The sequence below is a fragment of the Panthera uncia genome, chromosome F2 (assembly GCF_023721935.1).
Source record: "Panthera uncia isolate 11264 chromosome F2, Puncia_PCG_1.0, whole genome shotgun sequence".
NCBI classification, from domain to species: Eukaryota; Metazoa; Chordata; class Mammalia; order Carnivora; family Felidae; genus Panthera; species Panthera uncia.
This window is the reverse complement of record NC_064812.1, coordinates 15,558,051-15,581,028: the sequence shown is the minus strand read 5'-3', so window position 1 is coordinate 15,581,028 and position 22,978 is coordinate 15,558,051. Positions and strand designations below refer to the sequence as shown.

Genomic DNA, 22,978 nt, shown 5'->3' with positions numbered 1-22,978 from the left:
AAAAAGAGTTCAAGATGGAACTGAAGAAGTGACTCTAAAACTCAGCAACCATAGCTCTGAGACAGAAGGTTCTGGAAGATGCTGGAAGTCATCCCTGGGAAAACCTGTGCAACAGTCCCTTAGCACCCAACTGCAGAATGAATGAGGCCTGATATTTTCCATTAGAGCAAAAAGCCATTCTGCTCAAGTTAAAAAAAAAAAAAAAAAAAAAAAAAAAAAAAAAGACATACACACGGAACAAAACTGAAAGAAAAAACCCCTTTGAAGCATATTTTTCAAAGAGTTGACATCATACGCAAACCCTGGAAAAGTCAGCTTTATCAAACATCCTGGGATTTATAAACAGCTCATTCTGATTTGCAATTACTATCTGACACAATGGCCGGATTTATTTTCAAGTCAATGCCAATCATCCCAATTTAATGAGCCAGCTATAGAGATGCCTTGTGTATTACTCTGTCACCAGGGCTCCACTGAAAAGGAGGATGGTGGTCAAGTGTGAGGAATTAGGAGCTTTTAAACACCGCCTTCCAATGAGTCCTATTTCATTGTCTGCTGTTGTCATAATATATCTTAGTTCTCTGATGGGGCAGCACAAAGGAGTGATTTGGTGTATGCGTTCCCAGCTTATTTGCCTCTTCTATAGCCTTATCCTTTCTTTACTGCAGAACACCAAACCATGTGTGTGAGGCTCTCAGCTGGGCACTACCAGTTTGACAAAATAAAGAAATGGTCCCTGCCCTCAGGAGGCCTAAACAGTTGTTAAAAAATAAAAAGTGTACTTTGTACTCGTGAGTATAAGATTGCTTTAAAAGTTTTACTGTAACTAATCAGCTGTACTAACCTCATATTTACCTTAAGTTTTGGCTTGCTCTTTGGTAAAAGGGGAAAAGAATCTTTCCATTGGTCGACCCTGAAAAGGCTGTCAGATAATTAAATGAGGCCACATAAGAAAAACGTGTATGTGTTGGGGGAATGGTGGTGGGGGGGGGGGCTACTTAAATGTTTTACTGGTTGATTCCAGCAGGGACCTACAGGATGGAGACTATTTAAAATCAATGAGAAGAGTGAGTAGACATAGCTTGATAACGTGAGGCTGGTAAAGGTTTCTGCAGGGCTTTGCATTCAGACAGGAGAGTGGAGCTGGCCCAGCATAAAGTCTTTACAAGTTCTTAAGCACCGAAATGGTAAAGGATCTGACAGAGAAGGGGCTGTATTCCTGAGTCTCCTGGAAGACCAATGACAGCTTGGGAAACCCCAGGTGCATGGGATAGAAATCCCAGGCCCCACAAAGCTGACAGAATGGAAGAGGAAAGATCCATCCTTCTGGAGTTCTTCTCTCCTGACCTACAGGGGAACCACGAAATGTCCAGTCCTATGGTTAAAGCTCTGGGCAGTAACCTCCTGATGTCCATGGGCAAAGGACCAAAAGTGTCATGTCATCCACATGGTTTTTATCCTAGAAAACCCCTACTTGCTTTGTCCTCTGGAAAACCACCTGCATACATTCAAAACAACTGATGTCATCCCCCTTATGCCATGAACAGGAGTCATGAAAATTACTGCTTTTGTAAATGCCCTGTCCCTCATGGAACACCGCTGAGTAGCCTTTCTCCTCACTGATTTAAAAGCATACAGCTGTAACAAGAAGATTCTATTTCACATCAAATGATACATAAACAAGCACAAGACAAAGCAACAATAGCCCCTTAGAGCCGACTGACCCTAGATCTTGTTGTTTAAATAGCTTTATTGAGGGATAATTTGTATACCATAAAATTCAACCTTTGTAGGTGTGTGATTCAACAATTTTTTAGTGAACTTAGAATTTTGCAACCACTAGCACGAGCCAACTTTAGGACATTTCCATCACCCCGAAAAGATTCCTCATGCCCACGTGTACTCAATCTCCTTTTCCTCCACTAGGCCCAGGCAGCCACTAATCTACATCTGTCTCTGCAGATGTGCGTTTCCTAGACATTGCACACAAATGGAAGGATACAGTAGTCAACAATAAGCGGTAAGCTCTTTATAAGGATAGGCAGTAAGCAGAATGGACCTCGCAGCCAGACTCAGGTTCAAATCCCTGCTCTGGCTTTTACTAGCTCTGTGACTTTGCACAGGTTGGTTAAGTTTCTCTGTGCCTCATTTTTTTCATCAGTAAATTGAGGATAATAACTGTACTTACCTCTCAGGGTTGGGAGATTTAATTAACATATGCCTGGCACATAGTGAGCGTTACATGAATGTTGCCCATTATTACCTTACATGTATAACAGCTCATCTGACTCTCAAAATTCCTATGGAAGAAGGCAGAGCAGACAGTTCAGTTTTACCCAAGGGAACCTGGGCCCAAGACATAAGGCTAACAAGTGGCAATGCTCAAATCAGAACCCACTACATGCTTCTATACCTGTAACGCTTCCAAAATTAACCTCAATCTGCATCCTGGGTCTGTCCTATTCCATCCTTTGTCTGTGGATGTTGCCATTTTCTGGGAACGACAGGCTTCTATACTTACCGAAGCTGGGACTGTAGCTTTCCTGCTTTGTTTATGAAATCCTCCCAAACTGGATAGCTCCCCTACAACAAAACAAAGGCATCGATCAGTAAGGCATGCTGTGACCGACACCTGACTAAGACAATAACAGAACACCCAGACTCCAATTACACAGGGAACGATCTGTGTGTGCTCTCTTCCTCTGCAGTCTATGGTATGTTGCCCAGATGATATATAAACGTATCGGCTCAGAAATGGGTTTCGAATATACTCAGGCCCGGTAATCTTATAAATACTACAAACACCGACTGGAACACGTTTGGTGGAATCTAACCTATAGATGGATGGATCACATTTTGAGTAGTAGATGATGGGTCCAAATTCAAGATGTGCAGAACACGTAAGGCTCTGCCCTGAACCACGTGACCATGGCTGTGGCGTTTTTCACCCTTATCTCAAAGGACAGGGAGGAGAGAACCAGAGTGACCGGAGCCCCTCTAGGACAGGCAGCTATTGGGAAGCATTATTAGACCATCAGAATCTCAAGGTTGAGAAGATACCTAAATATAGCCACTCAGCTGATGGCTTGAACCCAACATCTACATACAAGATGCCAACAGGTAGTTCCCCACCACATTTCGGCTCACAGGGAGCTCAACACCTCTCTCTGCCACCCTGTCTTTTGTGTCCATGCAGCATTGGCTTGAACCTTCTGGGGACCCTCAGAGTGAAGGCCTACCCTGCTTCCAGAGGGAGGTCTTCTCAGGGAATTCATCCACAGCTTTCCCTTCCCTTCCCAAGTGCAGTTCATTTTCTACACAGGCCCGTTTCACGTCCCTGCAGCATCCTGGGGCACTGCACGATGTCTCTCTGCTCTTTTAAGTGTGGTACTCAGACACAAACTCAAAACTGCAGGTGCCATTCTGACTGGAGCAAACCAGAGTGGACTGTGACACCTCCCTACACATTAAATTTATATTAAGATCAAATAGCCAACTGACCAAGAGGTGATGCAAAATAAACCCAGGAAAGGAAAAACCATGGCTAGAGAAATGGAGCTGGGGGGTGCCTGGCTGGCTCAGTCAGTAAAGCGTGTGACTCTTGTTCTCAGGGTTGTGAGTTCGAGCCCCATGTGTGGTGTGGGGTTTACTTGAAAGAAAAACTTAAAATAAAAAAGAAGAGTTTGGCACGGAATCATTTAAACATAGAACTAAGATTAAACACCTAGGGGGTGATCGTTGCAGGACAGAATGTAAGTGTTAAGAACACTGACATGGTGAGCATAACATGGGCCACCTCCTGATTTTGCAGTTTAAGGAGAGGAGGGAGAAACTCTAATGAAGTTAATCATCTCATCTTTCACTGCAGAAGCCCAATCAGAATAGTCTATAATTGCAACTGAGCTAAAACATAATGATTTCATCTTCCTATTGGTTTTAACAATCTTATTTTCTTACCCTTGGGGACAGTTTCTCAACCTTGCCACCAAGGACATTTTGGGCCAGACAGTTCTTTTGGGGGTTTGGGAGGGGCTGTCCTGTGTACTGCAGGGTTTCTAGCCCCATCCCTGACCTCAGTTCATGAGATGCCAGGAACATTCACAGATGCCACTGGTGGGGACTACGAAAAATGTCTCCAGGCATCTGTGCCAGATGGACCTAATGGGACAAAATCATCCCCTGGTTAAGAACCACTATTTTAGGGGTGCCTGGGATGGCTCAGTCAGTGGAGAATCTGACTCTTGATTTCCGCTCAAGTCATGACCTCCCAGTTAGTGAGTTCAAGCCCCATGTCAGGCTCTGCGCTGACAATGTGGAGTCTGCTTGGGATTCTCTCTCCCTCTCTCTCTGCCCCTCCCCTTCTCTCTCAATCCCTGGCAAAATAAACACTAAAAAAAGGGGGGGGGGTGCCTGGGTGGCTCAGTCGGTTAAGCGTCCAAATTCAACTCAGGTCATGATCTCATGGTTTGTGAGTTCGAGCCCTGCGTCGGGCTTTGTGCTGACAGCTCAGAGCCTGGAGCCTGCTTCACATTCTGTGTCTCCCTCTCCCTCTCTGCCCCTCCCTGCTCATGCTCTCTCTCAAAAATAAACATTAAAAAAAAAAAAACTGTCTCTTTATACATTTCTGTAAGGTATCAAGCCTGCCTGAAAATGCACACAGAGATGTCTGGAAAATTCTCTACCAAAATTAAAATGGGCTATTTCTGGAAGTTAAGATTTGGACCAATAGGTTACTTTCCTGTTTGTACTTTCCCATATGGCCAGAATTGTGTGTGTGTGTGTGTGTGTGTGTGTGTGTTTTAAATAAGGATCATGTATCATTTTTATGAAAACAGTAGTCATTACTTTTTTTTTTTTTTTAATTTTCAGATCAAACTAGAGGTTCTGGCAACAAAACACCATGAATTTACAACCCACCCAGAGCCTAAAGTCTGTTCCACAGATGCCACGAGAGCACATCCATCAGTTCTGCCTTTGAGACCTGCTTGGCCCAACTGCAGGTCTCTGGATTTATTCCCCCAAGCTACAATTTGCTCCCACGGGGCACTAAGCCACACCCCAGGGATCCTGTCTGACTGGCTCCTGGCAGAGGTCCACTGGCAGCTACTGACACCAACACCCACGCACAGATCCCGTCACCGTCCTGCTAAGCCACACCGCCTCCATCTTGTCTCTGTGCCCCAGGGGGCTGCTTCTACCCAAGAGCACAACTTTATTTTAACTTACGCTGAGTGAACCTTTGACAGCTCAGGCTACCATTCCGGACCCAGCGAGACATTGTGGGGAATTCCAATGAAAACACATAACATATTTACCATTTTCTTATCAAGTATGAAGGCCCCTTCTACATCTACATCCAAGTAATTAAAGAGGTAAGGGCTGAGATCAGAGTCCTCTGACTGGCCACTGGGGATCCCCGTCCAGATAGACATCAGTCAGCATCCTTAAAAGCACAAGAGTTCAAAGCAACCAATTACAGCCTCACCTAACCTTTTATTCTCTTTCAGATCCACAAAAAAAGTATGAGAAGCTCTTCTGAAAAGCCTGAAGATGTTCAGATATACTGACCACCAACCTGTAGCCAAAAGGCTAGAAGGCATTCATTGACGTAAAGGAGGCCAGGAGTGCTGGGCCCTCCTTTTCCCAACACCAATCACTCCCATACAGGGACCCCTGGAGAAGGTCACTGAGATGATCTAGAATGTTTCTTAAGAAAAAAAGGGAGGCACATTTCATAGAGAACATGCCAGAATGGCAAGAGGCCAGTGCAGGGAGCACACAGTCCCGACTTCTAGCCATGGCTCTGCCAACTATCAAGGGAAGTCACTTTACCTCTCAGGGCCTGCTCCTTATAATGACAAATAACAAAAACAAATAATTCCATCATCATTCCTGACCACTCTCATCACTGAAAGATTGTAGGGAAGGAGTAAGGGACACCAACTCGGGAATCCCGTCTCCCAGACTGAACCGTGGCTCTCTGGTTCGCAATGTGTTATCAGGCAAGTCGTTCGACTTCCACAAGGGGATAAGTCACCGCTTCTCAGGGCTGGTGTGAGGAATAACTAGGATCGGAAAGTGCTCAGGGCAGGGGCGCCTGGGTGGCTCAGTCAGTTAAGTGACTGACTTCACCTCAGGCCATGATCTCACAGTCTGTGGGTTCGAGCCCCACGTCGGGCTCTGCGCTGACAGCTCAGAGCCTGGAGCCCGCTTTGGATTCTGTGTTTGGGAGACAGAGAGAGACGGAGCGCAAGCGGCAGAGGGGCAGAGAGAGAGGAAACACAGAATCCGAAGCGGGCTCCAGGCTCTGAGCTGTCAGCGCAGAGCCCGACGTGGGGCTCGAACCCATGAGCCGTGAGATCATGACCTGAGCTGAAGGTGTACGCCCAACGGACTGAGCCACCCAGGAGCCCCCCCCCCCACCAAAAAAAAAAAATGTTTTTAAAGTGCTTCGGGGCAATGCCAGGCACTCCGTCAGTGTCCAATGAACATTTGATAGAACTGAACCAAGGGTGTGCAGGCCCCTGCAATCTCCCTCAGGATGCTGGCAGAGATGTGAAAACCTCTAAGTCAGACTGTCCATCCAGGCTGGGATCCCACATTCTTAGGCCTAAGTACAGAACCAGCTGTAGCTCACGACTAGTTAACTAGCTGGGCACATGTCAGCCTAGTCTCAGTCACCCCCAAATACATGGCAGGAAGAGTACTCAAACCGACATGAATGCGCCTGAAATCTACTGCTCAAAGCACTTTAAAAAAAAAAAACAAAAAACTACTTATCTACCCCCACTGCTTGGAGCCTCACTTAAGTCTTTACCAAATTAGCAACAAAAGGAGGGTCCCCTCTCCAGTCAAGGGGTGCAGCACATAGCTCTCCACCCACGAACGCCCACTCAGCCAGAAGAAGGCTTCCAAAAGCAGCTCGCTCCTGATTTAATGATATTCGACAGTCTATCAAAGAGTGTCAGGCCCACCTGTTTTAGGCAATATATAATTTAATGGATTCTAAAAAAAAAAAAAAAAAAAAAAAATGAAAAGGAAAAGAAAAGAACTTCTAAGAACAGAAGACAAAAAGCCTCCTTATTGAGAATTTTTTTTTTAAAAAGTGTGTAAATGTTATTAAAAGGTAAAGGCAAAGTGATGTTGGATTGTTCGAGATCTGGGTTGTTTTTTTAAGTTTCTTTCAAGGTAGAAAAAAGTTTCTACCCACCTAAAAGTAGTTTTACTACTAAAATCACAATCTTGGAGGAAGTGAGAAAGGAGAGAGAAGAAATTTGAACAAAGCGTTAAAGGTAACAGAGAAAAAGCTCTGGCTTTTTCTAGACTCTAAGACTGAGCCAAAGCGAGAATGCTCAAATTTCAAAAGAAATCTGCAGATCAAGATGCAGTATCCACTGAGAACCCTTTTAGAAAGCAATTCCAACACAGTCCTCAATTTTCTGACCTGCACCACCCACCAAGAAGTCCCAGAAAGCTCCCCTCTGAGGCTTCTGGTTCTGACCTGGCTCAGGTCACATTTGAGGTCCCTAGGAATGCATTTCCGGGGCTGTGAAAAAGTCTTCACACAGACCCCACCGTGGGGCTCACCAGAGAACACATAAAAGTTTCACAACTTTCCAGACAGACCAAAATCAAAGCAAATGAGACTCCCACCGGGCACCCGGGTTCTGCCAAGTCCAAAGTGACAGGCAACTGGAATGTGACTCTCCTCTCCCTGGAACCACTTGACTTTCTTTGGAGAGGAGGGTAGGTTTTGAACCCCTGGCAATTTGTTGAAAATAGACCTTAGACCACACTGGATTCCGAAAAAGGGAAAGTCCCCTATTATAGAAATGGGAAGAGAAAACGAGCCTGTTTACAAACATGTAGAGGACACTCCTTTAATCAAGCTGCAAGACTGCCCCCCTCCTACAGCAAGAGAGGCGGGGCTTCCCTGAAGACCGGCTACAGGGCCCCACCCCTGCATCCGCCAGGTGGAGTGTCCACCATGCTCCCCACACCCCACACAGCACCAAGGGCGGCTCTTCTCTCTTCCGACCTCCAAGGGATGCAACAATCTTGAAAACTCCTATTCCACCATCACCACGTAGCTCAAATGTCACCTCTTCCACAGCATTCTCAAATGCACCTGCTTCCCCCACATCATTCAACTCACCATCTGTGAGCCTGAGTCTCCCTCACCACACTGTGGGCTCCAGGACAGAGAAACAGAGGGAGGAAGGAAAAGGTTTCTAGTAAGAGCAACGGCTGGCACACAGACAGGGAAGCAGAGATGACACATGGGGGCTCTCGCCAAGGGACACTGGAGTGATGCACTCATGCTGGGGACTGGCAGGACCTGGGCAGGATGGACAAGGTGACCATGAGCAGCCTTCAAGGGCAAGGTCAGAGTTCAACCACAAAGAAGAGAGCAGAATTCCAGGCAGATGGTGAGGGACATAAATCCCACACCACCTAGGTGACCAGAGAACCTAACAGGTCACATACCTAACAGCAGCCTGGTCCCTTAGGGAGTGGGGAGGAAACTGAAGTCATTTTCTTACTTCTGAAAAAAAAAGTCCCGCCCAATCTGTCAACTTCCCTGAGAGTTTTGTGGCCACTTAAACAAATATGCGAGCCAGCTTACCCCCCCCTCCCTCCCTCGAAGTTGAACTCTGGGAACACGCCTGGGTCCCTCTCCTCTTCTCCCCCCTTCCTCCACTCTCCCCACAGCCAGAAGGCTGGACAGGCCACTCGCCTAATGCAGGGCGCAGGGCTCAGCCCGTGGCTGTTTTGGCTTGGGGTTCTGTTTTGCTTTGTTTTGTTCTGTATTAAACAGAGGCCCAGGATGGCATCCCACACACGAAGCAGAAGAATAAACTGTGTGTAACTCATCAGTGCGGCTGGTTAACGATGCCCCATAAATAATGCAGCAACGGCCTCTCCCAGCCCAGCCCGCTGCGACAGCAGAACCTCAGGGGACAGCTGAGCGAATCAGACACCCACGCTGCCACACAGGGAACACAGAGGAGCCGGGAGCCGTGGTCAGAGAAGGGGTGATCTGAGAGGAGCCAGAGCTGGAGAAGACTCTCACAAGGAGGAAGCATTCAGCTTAGATGAGAATAGAACAGTGATTGGAGGAGCAGGGTGCAGGCTATAGGGAGCAGGGTTCCAGCTCAAAGGCCTCTGTCCTGTCCAAAGGTTGCAGATGGAGGCTGGCTCGCCAGTGGTCATGATCCTGAGGACTCAAGTCTTGGGCACACCACCGGACAGGGAACCCCCCCACCCAAGCCCCACTTTTCATCCTGATGACGTCAATGTCACCATCATCATCATTAAGCATCACCATTTTCTAAAGGGTTGCTTGGTGCCAGGCACACATATCAGCGTTTCTCCAACTTTCACATACATTGTTTCTACCACCTGGGGATCTTGCAAAAACGCAGGTTCTGATTCTCTTGGTGTGAGGTGGGCCTGGATGTTGCATGTTTAACCTGAGTGATGCTGAGGCTGCTGGTCCACAGACCACACAGAAGAACACAGCTGGATACACACTCTATTACACGCTCACAACAATCTGAGAAGCAGATGCTGTTATTTTGCAGCTGAGGACTGACGTCGTGACCCAAGTGCTACCCTGATTCTGGGAAGTGTGCTGAACAGAACCGGCTGCCCAGCCCAGGCCTGCAGAAAGCCACTCAGTAGGCAGGCTGGGTCCTGCCTGGTCCGCAAAGTGAGGTGCAAGGCCTCCCCCAACACACAGCTCCCAATTACAACTGCAAATGCTCCAGGGGAGCTATAATGTCACCCTAGAAATGGTCATGATCCTCAAGAACTTGGGGGGAAAAAAAAACAACACAAAGACACAAAACAAAGAAAAGCCCTTTGTGTTGGAAAAGGTCTGATAGGAATGAACCAGAAATGGTCACGGGTGCTGTCATTAGTGGTACGATGACGGATAACTTGATCACATCTTCCGGTTTTCTATGGATGCCGGGACTGATCTGCTTCTGCCAGATCAGAGAACCTGTCTGGAGCACCTCTAAAGGCTGATGCTGTCACCTCCCCAGCCACCAGGTCCTCGGGGCAGGTCTGCGGGAACCTCCTCAGAATGAGCTTGAGCAGTGCAGCCCACAGCATCCCTCCTCCTCCCCTTCTAGGTCAGCCCTTGTTGAGCTCAGCCTTCAGGGAAATGAAAAGCAAAGCTTCCAGAAGAAGCTTCTGACCTGAGCAGGAGTGCCTCTGGACCCCAGGCTTCTACAAGCAGGGGGCAGGAATCTGCAGCTTCCAGAGGTGGGTGTGAAGGATGAAGGACAGGGCCCCTGACTGTCTGTCACAGCTTTGTCCCCCAGACCACCCTTCCCCACCCCATTCTGCAAGAGGGAGGGCCCCCGAGATCCTCAGAAGAAATGCACTGTGGAAGCCCATCCATCATAAAAACCATTCCTGGGCTTTTATTCTCTGATTGGGGCTTGCCTAATCCACTAATTATCCCTGTCCATCAAGTGGATGACAGCCTTGGGGATAATCAATGGTTACTTCCTCACACGCCCACCCTCACCCACTTGCCCAAGCTCACCAACAATAAACACGCCTGCGAAAAGGAAGATTTAACCACAAAAGGGGCTTCCTCCACCCAACCTCCCCTCACAAACTTCTCCATTTGTAACCATAACACCCTGCTTAAGTCAAGGCCATCAGCGTCTTCTTCCTCCAGCGCTAGGAGGTTCCATGCCCAGAATGCCCGTTTTCTGACACACGGGTAGGTCTCCACCGGGAATAAAAGAAGAACCAAACAAACAGGTCAACTGTATCTTCAAAGTATGATTGGTTTTTTACATTTTCTACCAAGAGGCATTCCTTTGTCTATCCTGAGCCTTCCAATAGAAGAGCCACTAGCCACCTGGATGGAACTTTAAATTCATTACAGTTAAATAAAATGTAAAATTCAGCTCCTCACTCAAGTGTTCAACAGCCGCATGGGGCTAGTGGCTTCGGTACTAGACAGGGCAGATGCAGAAAGGTGTGCTGGACGGTGGCGGCCATAAGGTGACAAAGCCACTCTGGGCACCCCTGGGTTGTTCTGGAACTGCAACTAGGCTTCCAGTCCTATTATTTAACTTTTGCAAAATCGATGCGTGAACCCCTCTCCTCTCCCTTCCTATTCCCCAAATTTATCCCCCCAATCTGTACCGCCATATTGCCTTTACTATTTCAGATAGACACCTAAGGCCGCCTAGGAGTCCAAATTTATTCCATGATCATCATTAAGAACCCCATCTCACATTTACACAGTACTTGAGAGAGTATAAAGGGCTCTCAAGACAGCCCTGTGTGGGCACTTGGCAGACAGGCATTTAACACTTTTCTTTTTCCACAGGAAAATAAAGCACAGAGGTTAAGTAATCGGCCCAAGGTCAGGGAAAGGTCTGCCCTCGCACCCAGTTTGTATCGTGAAGTGCTCCTAAGTTTGCCCAGTTGTTTTTAAATTTTTTTTTTTTAACGTTTATTTATTTTGGGGACAGAGAGAGACAGAGCATGAATGGGGGAGGGTCAGAGAGAGGGAGACACAGAATCCAAAACAGGCTCCGGGCTCTGAGCTGTCAGCACAGGGGCCCGATGCAGGGCTCGAACTCACAGATCGCGAGATCGTGACCTGAGCCGAAGTCGGCCGCTTAACCAACTGAGCCACCCAGGCGCCCCTGCCCAGTTGTTTTTAAAAAGAGTTTTATGTTTACTTATTTTTGAGAGAGAGAAAGAGCATGAGCAGGGGAGGGGCAGAGAGAGGGAGACACAGAATCCGAAGCAGGCTCCAGGCCCCGAGCTGTCAGCACAGAGTCCGACGCGGGGCTCGAGCTCACGGACTGCGAGATCATGACCTGAGCTGAAGTCAGATGTTCAACTGACTGAGCCACCCACGTGCCCCTGCCCAGTTCTTTTTAAAATGCCATTGTTCCAGGGGCACCAGGGGGGGGTTCATTCGGTTAAGCATCTAGTCAAGACTCTGTCTCGGGTCGGGTCATGATTTCCCAGTTCATGAGTTCAAGCCCCCCATCGGGCTCTCTGCTAATGGTGCAGAGGCTGCTTGGGATTCTCGCTCTCCCACTCTCTGTGCCCCTACCCTGCTCACATGCACACTCTCTCGCAAAATAAATAGATGAAATAAAATGAAATAAAACGCAACCGTTTCACATATTCACCTAAAACTTACTCCTTCTCCACAACCGGACACTTGTGAACTCAAGATCTAACCACCTCGCACGGGGGCCGGAGGCTCTCACCCAAGTGCTTACATCTACGCCTCCCCGAAATAATACATGTACGTCTACCCCCCCAACCTCTGTCCCACTAGGTAGAGTGCAAAGCTTCTGTTCCATCTGTTTTTCCTGTGTATAAATGTCCACATGAAATAGTGAACAAAATACTTGGTGACCTGCACACCCTATCAAATGTTTAAGCGTCGTCACCATTATTTCCTGTTTGCGTACCTGTCCTCACCCACTTCTCCCTGGAAGTGCCCTCTCAGACTTGCCTCCACCCAATCCCAAACCCGATTCTGCAACTTGTCAGGTCCACCCCGGGGGAGCAGCGGCCTCACGACTCTGCGCACACTTCGTGTGCTCTGCCACCTTCCACCAAACAGTGCCTCCCCCACAACCCCCAAACCCCACCCCAGGCTGCTAGGAATGACAGCCGGCGGTGGGGGCGGGGGGGGGGGTCACCAAAAAAGGCAGTAACCCTGATGCGTCTACACCCACCACCCTCTTTGTAGTCTTTCCACTGCACGCCCTCCTCCTCGCCTGGGTAAGTGCCCTGATGGGCAGCCAGACTCCAGCGTCTGAAAGGACCAGTGTGACGTAGCGGTGGAGAGCATGGCGCGAGAAGGGCGCCTGGGTGGCTCGGTCAGTTAAGTGTCCGACTCGATTTCAGCTCAGCTCATGATTTTCACGATTCGGGAGTCTGAGCCCTGCGAGGGGGCTCTGTGCTAGCAGTGTGGAGCCTGCTTGGGATTCTTTCTCTCTCTCCCCCTCCCCTGCTCTCTCTCCCTCTAAATAAAGAAACATTTAAAAAAATTTTTTTTTTTTTAAGAAGAGCATGGCTCTAGAGTCAGACTGCAAGATTTCAGATCTACTCACTGGGTGACCTAGGTTACTTAGTCACGTGGAACTGCCCTGTCTTCATCTGTAAACGATGCCCGTGCTAGTCCCCACCTCCAAGGAAAGCAATGAGGATAAGGGAAATAATGCAAGTGCTTAGAATGGTGACCAGCACTTAGAACTCAATAAATCCCAGTGACTGCTATTTTCAGGAGTCAACGCACAATGCCAGCCACCCTAACTCGGACATTTAATGAGCACCTACTATGCACAGGCACAGAGTGGGGTACAGGCCACACAGAGATTAGGAATCAAAGCGTTGAGGAGCTCTAGCTAGTAGGAACGCTGATGTGTGAGCCACCAGTCAGAGGGCACAATACTCCAAATATAAAGCACTAGGAGGTGGGGTTGATGCAAGCTTCCAGAGGAGGGTAATGCCTCACCTAGGTCTTTAAGGACAAAGGGGAGTTTCCCTGGCAAAGAGGAAGGAAATAAAAAAGGGAGAAAATTTTCCCTGCAAAAGAAACAATCAGCAAAGGGGGCGCCTGGGTGGCTCAGTCGGTTAAGCGTCCCACTCTTGATTTCAGCTCAGGTCATGATCTTGCAGTTCATGAGATAGAGCCCCATTTTGGGCTCTGCGATGACAACAGAGCCCGCTTGGGATTCTCTCTCTCCCTCTCTAGCTGCTCCTCCCCTGCTCTCTCTTTCTCGCAAAATAAATACACGAACTTTTAAAAAGAGAAACAACAAAGGAAAGGAAATACGGGAGATCATGCTACATTTAGGCTTGGGCATCATTTTGGTCACTGGGAACACTTTCCAGGGACGTGTAATTTGGGGGCACGGGAGAGGGGAGCAGGAGAGCTTCATGGGCGGCACAGGAGACTCTTGGCAGGTAGCTCAGGGTGGCCCATGAACCACCCCCCACTGGTATAATCACAACCTACCAGAGACTCACCAGGAATGTTTGCTGAAACTACAGATGTCTGAGCCCCACCTGGGGCTACAGAACCAAAATCTCTGGGGAGGGGGCCCAGACACCTGCATTTAACACATTCCCCAGGGGAGATTCCTACTTTCTCGCTACAATCACACACAGCAAGATTTGAGAATCACCACCCCAGATAAGACGCCCAGTGCCTCTGAGGCCTTGCAAGCTATGGCCTCAGCAATTTCTCAGTCCCAATATTCAAGTCTAGCTCCTTGAGAAATAATCCCTGGTGATGAGCACCCGCACATGGGAATGTGAACTGATATGCGCTTTCTGAAAGGCATTGGGCAATGTGTTTGAAAAGCCTTGAAAAGTACGTACCTTTGACCCAGGCTAAATCCTTCAGGGGAAACTGTCAATGTCAATCAACGTCTAGCTTCAAGGATATACTCACTGCAGTGTTGCTTATAATTAGTGAAAAACCGGGCACAGCCTAAACACGAATCCGTACGGAACACGTGGAACTGGCACCCATCTCAAAGTCTTTGCACACTCTCCCCCTGACCTGGAACATTCTTCCTCGGATATCCACATACGTCATACGGTGTTGCTCAAAGGTCACCTTTTCCGTGAGACCTTCCCTAGCCACCTTATTTAAAAACAACAACATCGCCCCTGCTCTATATTTCCCCATTCTAATATACAAAAGAACTAACTTATTCAGTTTGTCTGTCCCCACTCCCCTAGAATGTCCAAGAGACAGGGACTTGCGTCCATGTTATTTACTGCTGTGTCCCCGGCACTTAACACAGAACTTGGCATACAGTCAGCCCTCAGATACAGGTCAATTGAATAAAACAACTGTTACACAAACAAAACAGTGGAACACCACACAACATTAAAACTGACATGGCTCATAATTACATACACGGAAAGACAGCGTAAGTGCAAAGCTAAGTGAAAAAAGAAATTTCTGGCACAGCGTAGGCCACGTGAACCTTTGTCTAAAACATGCGTACATAACCCACTTTGTAATCAAGTGGTTATGGGCGAGTTCTATTTTTTACTTAACTGAAATTTCTTAGTTTTTCTTCCATTAACTTTATATTGCTTGCATAATCTTTGAGAAGTAATCCCTCATGAAATGCTCTCAAAACATTTGCTAATTTTTTTTTTTTTTTTAGAAATAAGCTTCCTCCTTAGTGACTTAATTAGGGTGTCCCTAATTAAGGCCAGCACAACATCAAAGAGGCCAGGTTCCAAGGGACCCTTGCTTCAGGTCGACTCCTGGCTGCAAGACGACCTCAGTCCCTCCAGCAGCAGTTTGCGGAGCCTCGGAGTGCTCAGATGCCAAAGGCTTGGCCACCAGCTAGCTACTCCTGGCTCTGCTCCCCGCTACTTGCTTCCTATTGGGGTGCCTCATCCAATTATTCAGGCCCGAGATCACATCCTGCTGGAGAGCTGGCTTTGAAGGTTCAGTAAACAATCACTTCAAAACAAAGCACAACCATTAAACCAAACTCAAAGACTTCCTTAATGACTCCGTGCTCAGCTGCAGGAGCCGGGCTCAAGCAAGCCAGGCCTCAGAAGTGAAGCTGAGGTCTCCCTGGAAACTAATCTCGAAGCATTTCCAGCCTCCTACTGCAAATATCCCCCCTTCCTGTTTTGCACTCAGTCATGTGGGGTGCAGAGCCGTTACTGGGACGACCCCGATGGAGGGGGGGTTCCTCAGTAGAACAAACGTGTGTCCTGTGGTTGTCACCTTCGACGGCTGCATCAGAGCCTTAGGTCTCACACCCTGCCTGCCCCCCACCTACTTCCGTCTACTGACAAATCAGAGGCACCCATGGGGTGAGTCAACCACCCAACAATATCACGTTGGCTGGGTCAAACTCTGCTTTAAATAGAGGCCCCTGGAGCTCCTTGAAGCACTTCAGAGAAGAGCCTAGATGGTTATACTTCATCTGGTTCATCGTGAGTCCTAAAGGTATAGAAAGGGCAATCAACAAAGACATCAATGAAACACACCCATTACAGAATCTGAAAAGGAAATTCTCAAACACCATGCTGTGAGAGCCCACGGTGGTAGACGAGCACAGACCCTGGGACTGCATGGGTTCAAATCCCAGCCTTACCTCACCCTAGTTGTATGAGGTGGGCAAACGGTTTAACCTCCCTGCACCTCACTTTCTCCATCTGTAAAATGGGAGTTATAGCAGTAACTACCTCACTGTGGATATACAGGAAGTACCTGGGTTGCTGGGAGGAGTAAGAGTCTATCTGTAAAGCACTAGAATAGTGCCTGGTTGTGCCACATAAAGGCTTATTAAATAGCAAAATAAAACATAGTTCTCAGTTTAGGTGTCACTTGTACCAAAGCCTTCCCTGACCCTGTCCTCTGGCTCCAAATGAAAAGCAGAGGCCCTCCCCAAGATCCTGCTGTTTGTCTGCTCCTCTTCTAGACAAAACAACTTTAGGGCAAGGACTTTATCTGTCTTGTTCACAGGTGTATCTCTGCCCCCAGCAGCGCCTGGCACATAACAGCCACATCATGGTATCTGTTGAATACATGTACCGTGTTCTCTCAAATTACTCGTTATGTTGAGATTTGAAAAGCATATATTGTCTCTATTGCATATCAAAGTGGAGATACAGGTTTCTTGGATTTTCTGAAACATCTCATCCTGTTATGGGCAGGATACTCCACTAGAAACTACCAGGATAGCTCAGACAAGAGCTACACAAGAGCATTTTGTTTAGCATTTATTTCATGCTATGCCCTTTCCATATACTTTCTCATGTAAACCTCTAAAACTTTAAGAGGGAAGTATTATTTCCCCCATTTCACAGATACGAAAATCAAGTCTCAGGGAGGTTGAGCAACTTGCCCAGAGTAATTTAGCTACAAAGTGGCAGAGCCAGGCTTCAAAGCCCAAGGGCAACCGCTTAAGGTAGAATGCCACAAATACTAGATGGAATCAACACAGAATGTGAAGAATGCCTAAGGCTATCTGGCTTGGTGGAAAAAAGAGGGCCCAGAAAGGAGATAACTTTGTAGTGGGGCCTTGAAGGATGAGAAAGATTTCAACAGACAACAATAGAGAGAGTCTGCATTGCACTGTCCAAGCAGGACAAACGGCAAGCGTGAGAGGCATGGGATGTGCTCCAAGAAGCCAGGGACTCCGGGATGGGGAGCACTCGGCCTGCAGCAGAGCACTGGGCTAGGGCCAAACTGCAGGCGTCCTTGAATCCAGGCTAAGGCAGGTGAGCCCCATTCAGCAAGTAGGAAGAACCCCAATATGGCCAAGTCCTAGAAAGGAACAGAAGATCAGTGCAAAGCTGCTGCTACAGGGCAGGCTAGAGGCAAATGAGGCCACTTTTCGGGTGGTCATTCCAGAAAAAGAAGACCATCAAACAATGAATTCAAGAATTCAAACAATGAAGACAGAAAAAGATGGGCCTTATGAAGCAACTCCTCTCCCCTTAATATCACATCTCGGCCAACACTTTTTTTTTTTTTTTTTTTTAAATATAAGCATTAAATGCCCTGAGGACCTCAGCCAGGCACCCAGCTCTCCTCTCCCTTGATATACAGTGAGTTTGCAAATAGAGAACTGCAAATAGGCTCAGCTGAGGCAGATGAGGTTATAAATGAACTCAGGAGTCATTTACTTAGCATGAAAAAAAACAAAAACAAAAAAAAACTCCATCTCTTGCAACTTCACTGCAAATTCGAAATAACAGCCAGGTCAAGGGTGGGGTAGCATTTGCCCTAAGAAGTGAGGTAGAGAGAATTACTATACTGATTTAAAGAGTCAGCCGCGAACATTCGAGGGCCAGCACACAGGGCACAGTGTGGAGTGCTTCACAAGCAAGGTCTCATTTCGGAGTCGTCTAAGGTGGGTACTTTCTTAGACCCATCTACAGAAGAGGAAAAGGAGGCTGAGAGATTAAGCAAATTGCCCACAGGAGTGAAAACCAGATCTCTTTCCCTCTAAGGTCAACAGTAGCTCTAGAATTTCTTCAGGAGGGCTTCAGAGGCAATGAAGGAGCCAGAAGGAAACAGAGGTGTGCAGGAAGCTCACTATTTTTACTTAGATGGTATGTTATATACAGATCTGTACTGTCCAATATGGTAGTTGTTAGCCACATAGGGCATTTTTAAAAAATTGAAACTGAGTAAAACTTAAAAATCAGTTCCTAGGTCACAGTAGCCATACTTCAAGTGCTCAACAGTCAGATGTGCTACTGGCTAACATTTGACAATTTCCATTATTGTAGAAAATCATACTGGAGGGGCACCTGGGTGGCTCAGTCGGTTAAGCATCCAACTTTGGCTCAAGTCATGATCTCACAGTTCATGAGTTCGAGCCCCACATCAGGCTCTCTGCTGTCAGCACAGAGCATGCTTTGGATCCTCTGTCCCTCTCTCTCTCTGCCTAAACATTTTTTTAAAAAAAGAAAATTATTTTGGACAGGGCTACTGTATATTTAAAATTGTTAAGAATGCTAAAAATGCTTTTTCTATTTTTCTATTTCAATTATTCACTTTAATGTTGTTTTACCATAAATTTTTGTTTTTTTATTTTATTATTTTTTTAATGTTTATTTACTTTTGAGAGACAGCCAAGGCGCAAGCGGGAGAGGGGCAGAGAGAGAGGGAGACACAGAATCCGAAGCAGGATCCAAGCTCTGAGCTGTCAGCACAGAGCCCGACGCGGGGCTCGAACCCACAAACTGTGAGATCATAACCTGAGCCGAAGTCAGAAGCTTATCCAACTGAACCACCCAGGTGCCCCTATTTTTATTTTTAATCATGGCAAAATACATATAACATACAATCTACCCTCTTGGCCACTCTTAAGTGTCCAGTTCAATAGTGTTAAGTATATTCACGTTGTTGTGCAAACATCTAAACATGCTTTTACTCAGACTTCGGTAAGGTTGAGAAAAATACTTTTAAGGATGCTGAAACTGTTTGTAACTCAGTGGTTCTCAAGCCTGACTACACATTAGAATTACCTGGGGGTACTTTACAAAAAAAACTGAATGTCCAAGATGTACCCCAGAAGCACTGAATGACAGCTTCCAGGAAATAGGGTCCAGGTATCAGTGTGGTAAGGCTGGCAGGGAATCCGATGCTCTTATGCCTGTAACCAGGCCCATTCTACCAAAAGGGGCACACCTGCCCAGAACCTCCTTCTCTGGACAGACCCAATCCTCCAGCCCCCTAGAGACCCGTCCTGTGCGGGTGCGGGGGGGGGGGGGGGGGGGAGGAGGGGGGGGTGGCGCGGGGAAGGGAGTTCCAGGCAAAGCCTGCCGTCCACCTCCAGGACTCGGGAGGCCACTGATGCTGAGCAAACTCAGATTTTACTGCTGCCCAAATTCTTCGAGGAGAAGAAAGCAAATAAAAAGACACACAGCTCAAAGGCACTCAATTGATTTTTTTTTTTCACCCACTTAAACTAGACAGGAAAAGAAAAACCACTTAGAAACTACGACCAAGGCTGTATATGCCAAGAATCAGCACAGGAAGGAGTTTTTTTGGCGATCCCATCAACTTCTCCAAACACAGACCTGAAATGGCTCTACAGACTGAACCAAACCAGAGGGCTACCGGGACATAATTAAATACAGAAAGCTCTTTTACAAGGAAGTTCCAGGGCTGGACACAAAATGAGCTCAAGGTAAGGAGTTCTTTTTGAGGCCTCATTTGAACTTTGGGTGAACTTATTTAACTCCTGTAATTAGAAAGGATTGCCAGGCTTGTATAGTCGTCAGTCTCAGGGACCGATGGGTTCCCTGGACATATAAACATGGCCTTCTGGCCAGTTATGGAGAAGAAGACTGCAGACACTTTGCATGAGGACAAGGACAGGAGCCAAGGGTGACAGGCCAGAGCCTGGCCCAAAGGCTTCTTTCCCCTCTGCACACCCAGAAGAGGAAAGGAGAATGCCAGGTTGTCTGTTAGAGAAGACTGGTGAGTGGGAGACGGAAGGAAGCCACAACATATCAATAGATCATAAATTAAATGACTTCCACAAAAGTGACAGCCAGATGGGAGCGGCCGGCCCTACAGCAGTCCTCACACCATCTGAGCTCAAGTTCACACCTCCAGGTTGGCTCTGGGCTAGAGGCACAGAGATAGGACCCTGATTCCTTCCTCGAGCCTCCTGTAGTACTAGGAAAGTGTTCCGTTTGTTCCCCTCCACAAATCCCCCCCCCCCCCCGACTTTCAGCACGTTCTAAAGAGCTCCAGCTTTAGGATCAAATGGGTCAAGGTCTAAAGACCAATCCACCTCACCACGGCCTTAGGTAAGTCACTGCCTCTCTTCAAGCCTCAGTTTTCCCATCTGTAAAGTGGGGTTGATGTGAGGATAGCAAGACTCCATGCCCACCAAGCACTCAGCGCAATGCCTGGCACATAGCAGCCTCTCACAAGTCCCTTCCTGCTCCACGTTCACCATATGCAACGAACACTCAGCACCTACCATGTGCCAGGTGGCGTGTGAGAGCATCCTAAAAAAGGAAGCAGCTGAAACGACACAGCCCCATGCCAAGGTCCTCCTTGGGCTAAGAGAAGGGAAACACTGCCAATGGGTGGGCTGGTCTGGAATCTAAGCTGGGTGGGTTTAGTTTTGCTTTTGGGGGGGTTGTGTGTGTCTGTGTTTCAGATACTCAGAGGAAACCTTCCGCAATCTCCAACTAATTCAAGGGAGAACCTGGGCAATCAAATACAACAGGCTTCCTCAACGCTCAGCCAATTAATTTACTCCACTTGCCTCTCTGGTTTGCTACTTAATAAAGCCGTATCAGCAGTACAATCTGCAAATCGGAGTTAAACTGCTTAAGGCATCCATCAGTTCCCTCTAAGGAGCCCCAGATACTTCTTGTCTGATGTCCTAGGCAGCTAAATCTGCCTTTGGCTTTTGTTTGGTTAGGGGAGAAGTATTTCTTTGTTTTTGCAGAGGTGTGGGTTTCAGGGGAAAGTGTCCCGAAGGCAGTTCCGAGAAGTAATGGTGAACTTGGTATGATCTCATTTTTCCATACCCAATTTGAACACCTAAACGGTCTCCTGCAGAAGGAATCTTGCCAGCTCTCACCCATCCCCGGGAAGACTGGAAAAGCCTAGATGAAAATTACAGATAAAGCATCTAATAGATCAATAGTTTCAACCTTTTCATCCTCCAAACATTTTAACAACCTCAAATGAACTGGCCATATTGACAGATATCATTTTAGCTTTTTCCCTTTCCCTGGCTGCAAAAGAGCATTTCAATGTACAAGAGGTCAGTCAGCAGCTGAGAAGACAGAGTTTGCACAGGACATACTTCCACTAAAAAGTTGCTGACTGTTTCCCTGAAATTCAGATTTAACTGGGAATTCTGTATCTTTACTTGCTGAATCATAGCATCAACTTTGCAACCTTGCTGATGCTCAATAAATACTATAGAATTATGAGTTACTCTCATAAGAGCTGGCTGATAGCTGAACCAGGCAAAATTCAAACTCAGCTCATCTTCCATTCAAACCATGACCTAGGATTGACCTTCTCTCTTTGTTCAAGGCATCGCTAACTGCAGAAATTCAGAACATAAAGGTTCACAGCATCAAGCAACAAGTTCTAAACAATTTGGCGAAATATGATGTATAAGGGATTTTCCCAGAGAAACATCCAAGCTAAGACCAAAAAAAAACCAAAACCAAAACAAACAAACAAACAAACAAGACTTCTTTCTAAATCTGGATGAGATCTGCACCTAAAAAACCAAACAGATTGATCCAGATAGAACAGGCCCTAAATCTTTGAACAGCTACCCATTCTGGGCGGTTTCCTGCTGCAGATTTTATGATATCTTCACTTCACCTTCTCTCACAGGCCCAAACTGAGGAAGCTGTAAAATCCTGGGCAAACACAGCCATTTGTGAAGAGAAAAGCCAACATGAGGCCCATCTGTACTTTACAAGGGTTTTGCTCATCCTGCTTTTGTGTGTCACCATTTACAAGGAAGCCAGCCTCCCTTCAGAGCACCTGGCTGCTCTTAGAGGCCTTGGCTGGGTTTTCAGTATCTTCCTAGAGAAAATATTTTTATTATTTTTTTTTTTTTGAAGAGTCAAAGGCAAGCCCTTCAAGGACTGACTGATGCCCTTCCTTCGTGGCCACCATATTACACTCACGTTATCTACTCATGACCCACAGCTTGTCCTCTCCAAGGACCTGCCTCAGTGGCTCTCTGGCTCCTCGCTGCCCAGCAAAAGGCCTTCCACATAGCAGGCCCTCGATAAACACCAAGGAAGGGAGCCTCTTGTCTGACAGGAACCCTGAAGCCAAAGCGGCAGGGCGGGGGGAAAACAACCCTGAAATCATTATCCAGTGCTGGACCCAATACCCACATTCTTGATCTATGATAAGTAAGGGAAAATACCATGTCATGCCTTCGAACCACAAAAGATTTCCATGGAATTCAAGAAGCTCCTTTAGCAGCTCTAATTTTAAGGCAGAACCTAGGAGAGAGGATACTGGTACAAACAGAGGTGGGGGGCAGTGGAGAGGAACTGAACAAGGCCCCTATTCTGCTCGGTGCAGGTGCTGGTAACAGGACACCCCTGTCCACAGGGGGACGTAGGGTAGGGAATTCAAGGTGTGGTCGGGTGTTCTTCACCCCCCAGTCTCATTACATAACCCCCAACACACTCTCGAACCTAGTACAAAGTTCTCCCTGCACCAGGCCCAATTCAGCTCCCGACATACTGATTCTTGAGCAACAAAGCTGAGGAAAATATTTGGTTTTAGGATCCAACTTTAAAACACACACACACACACACACACACACACACACACAACTAAGTTAATTATTAAAAGAAGCAAGATAGCCACAAAGTGACCTGCCCTCGAGTTTGGCCAATCTCCTGGTCTTAAAAGCACCCGAAACACCACCAAATTCTATGGCTGGTTCAATTACCTAAATTA

The 22,978-nt window shown here is 47.1% G+C and overlaps 1 protein-coding gene across 3 annotated transcripts in view; it reads right to left on the bottom strand.

Annotated features, from left to right (window-relative positions):
* Positions 1-22,978, bottom strand: part of MTSS1 (MTSS I-BAR domain containing 1) — a 166,294-nt gene that overhangs the window by 138,468 nt on the left and 4,848 nt on the right. For all 3 annotated transcript variants that reach the window (XM_049633497.1, XM_049633498.1, XM_049633499.1), the window contains exon 2: positions 2,522-2,583. In XM_049633497.1, the coding sequence (XP_049489454.1) occupies positions 2,522-2,583 (62 nt within the window). The remainder of the gene's footprint in view (positions 1-2,521; positions 2,584-22,978) is intronic.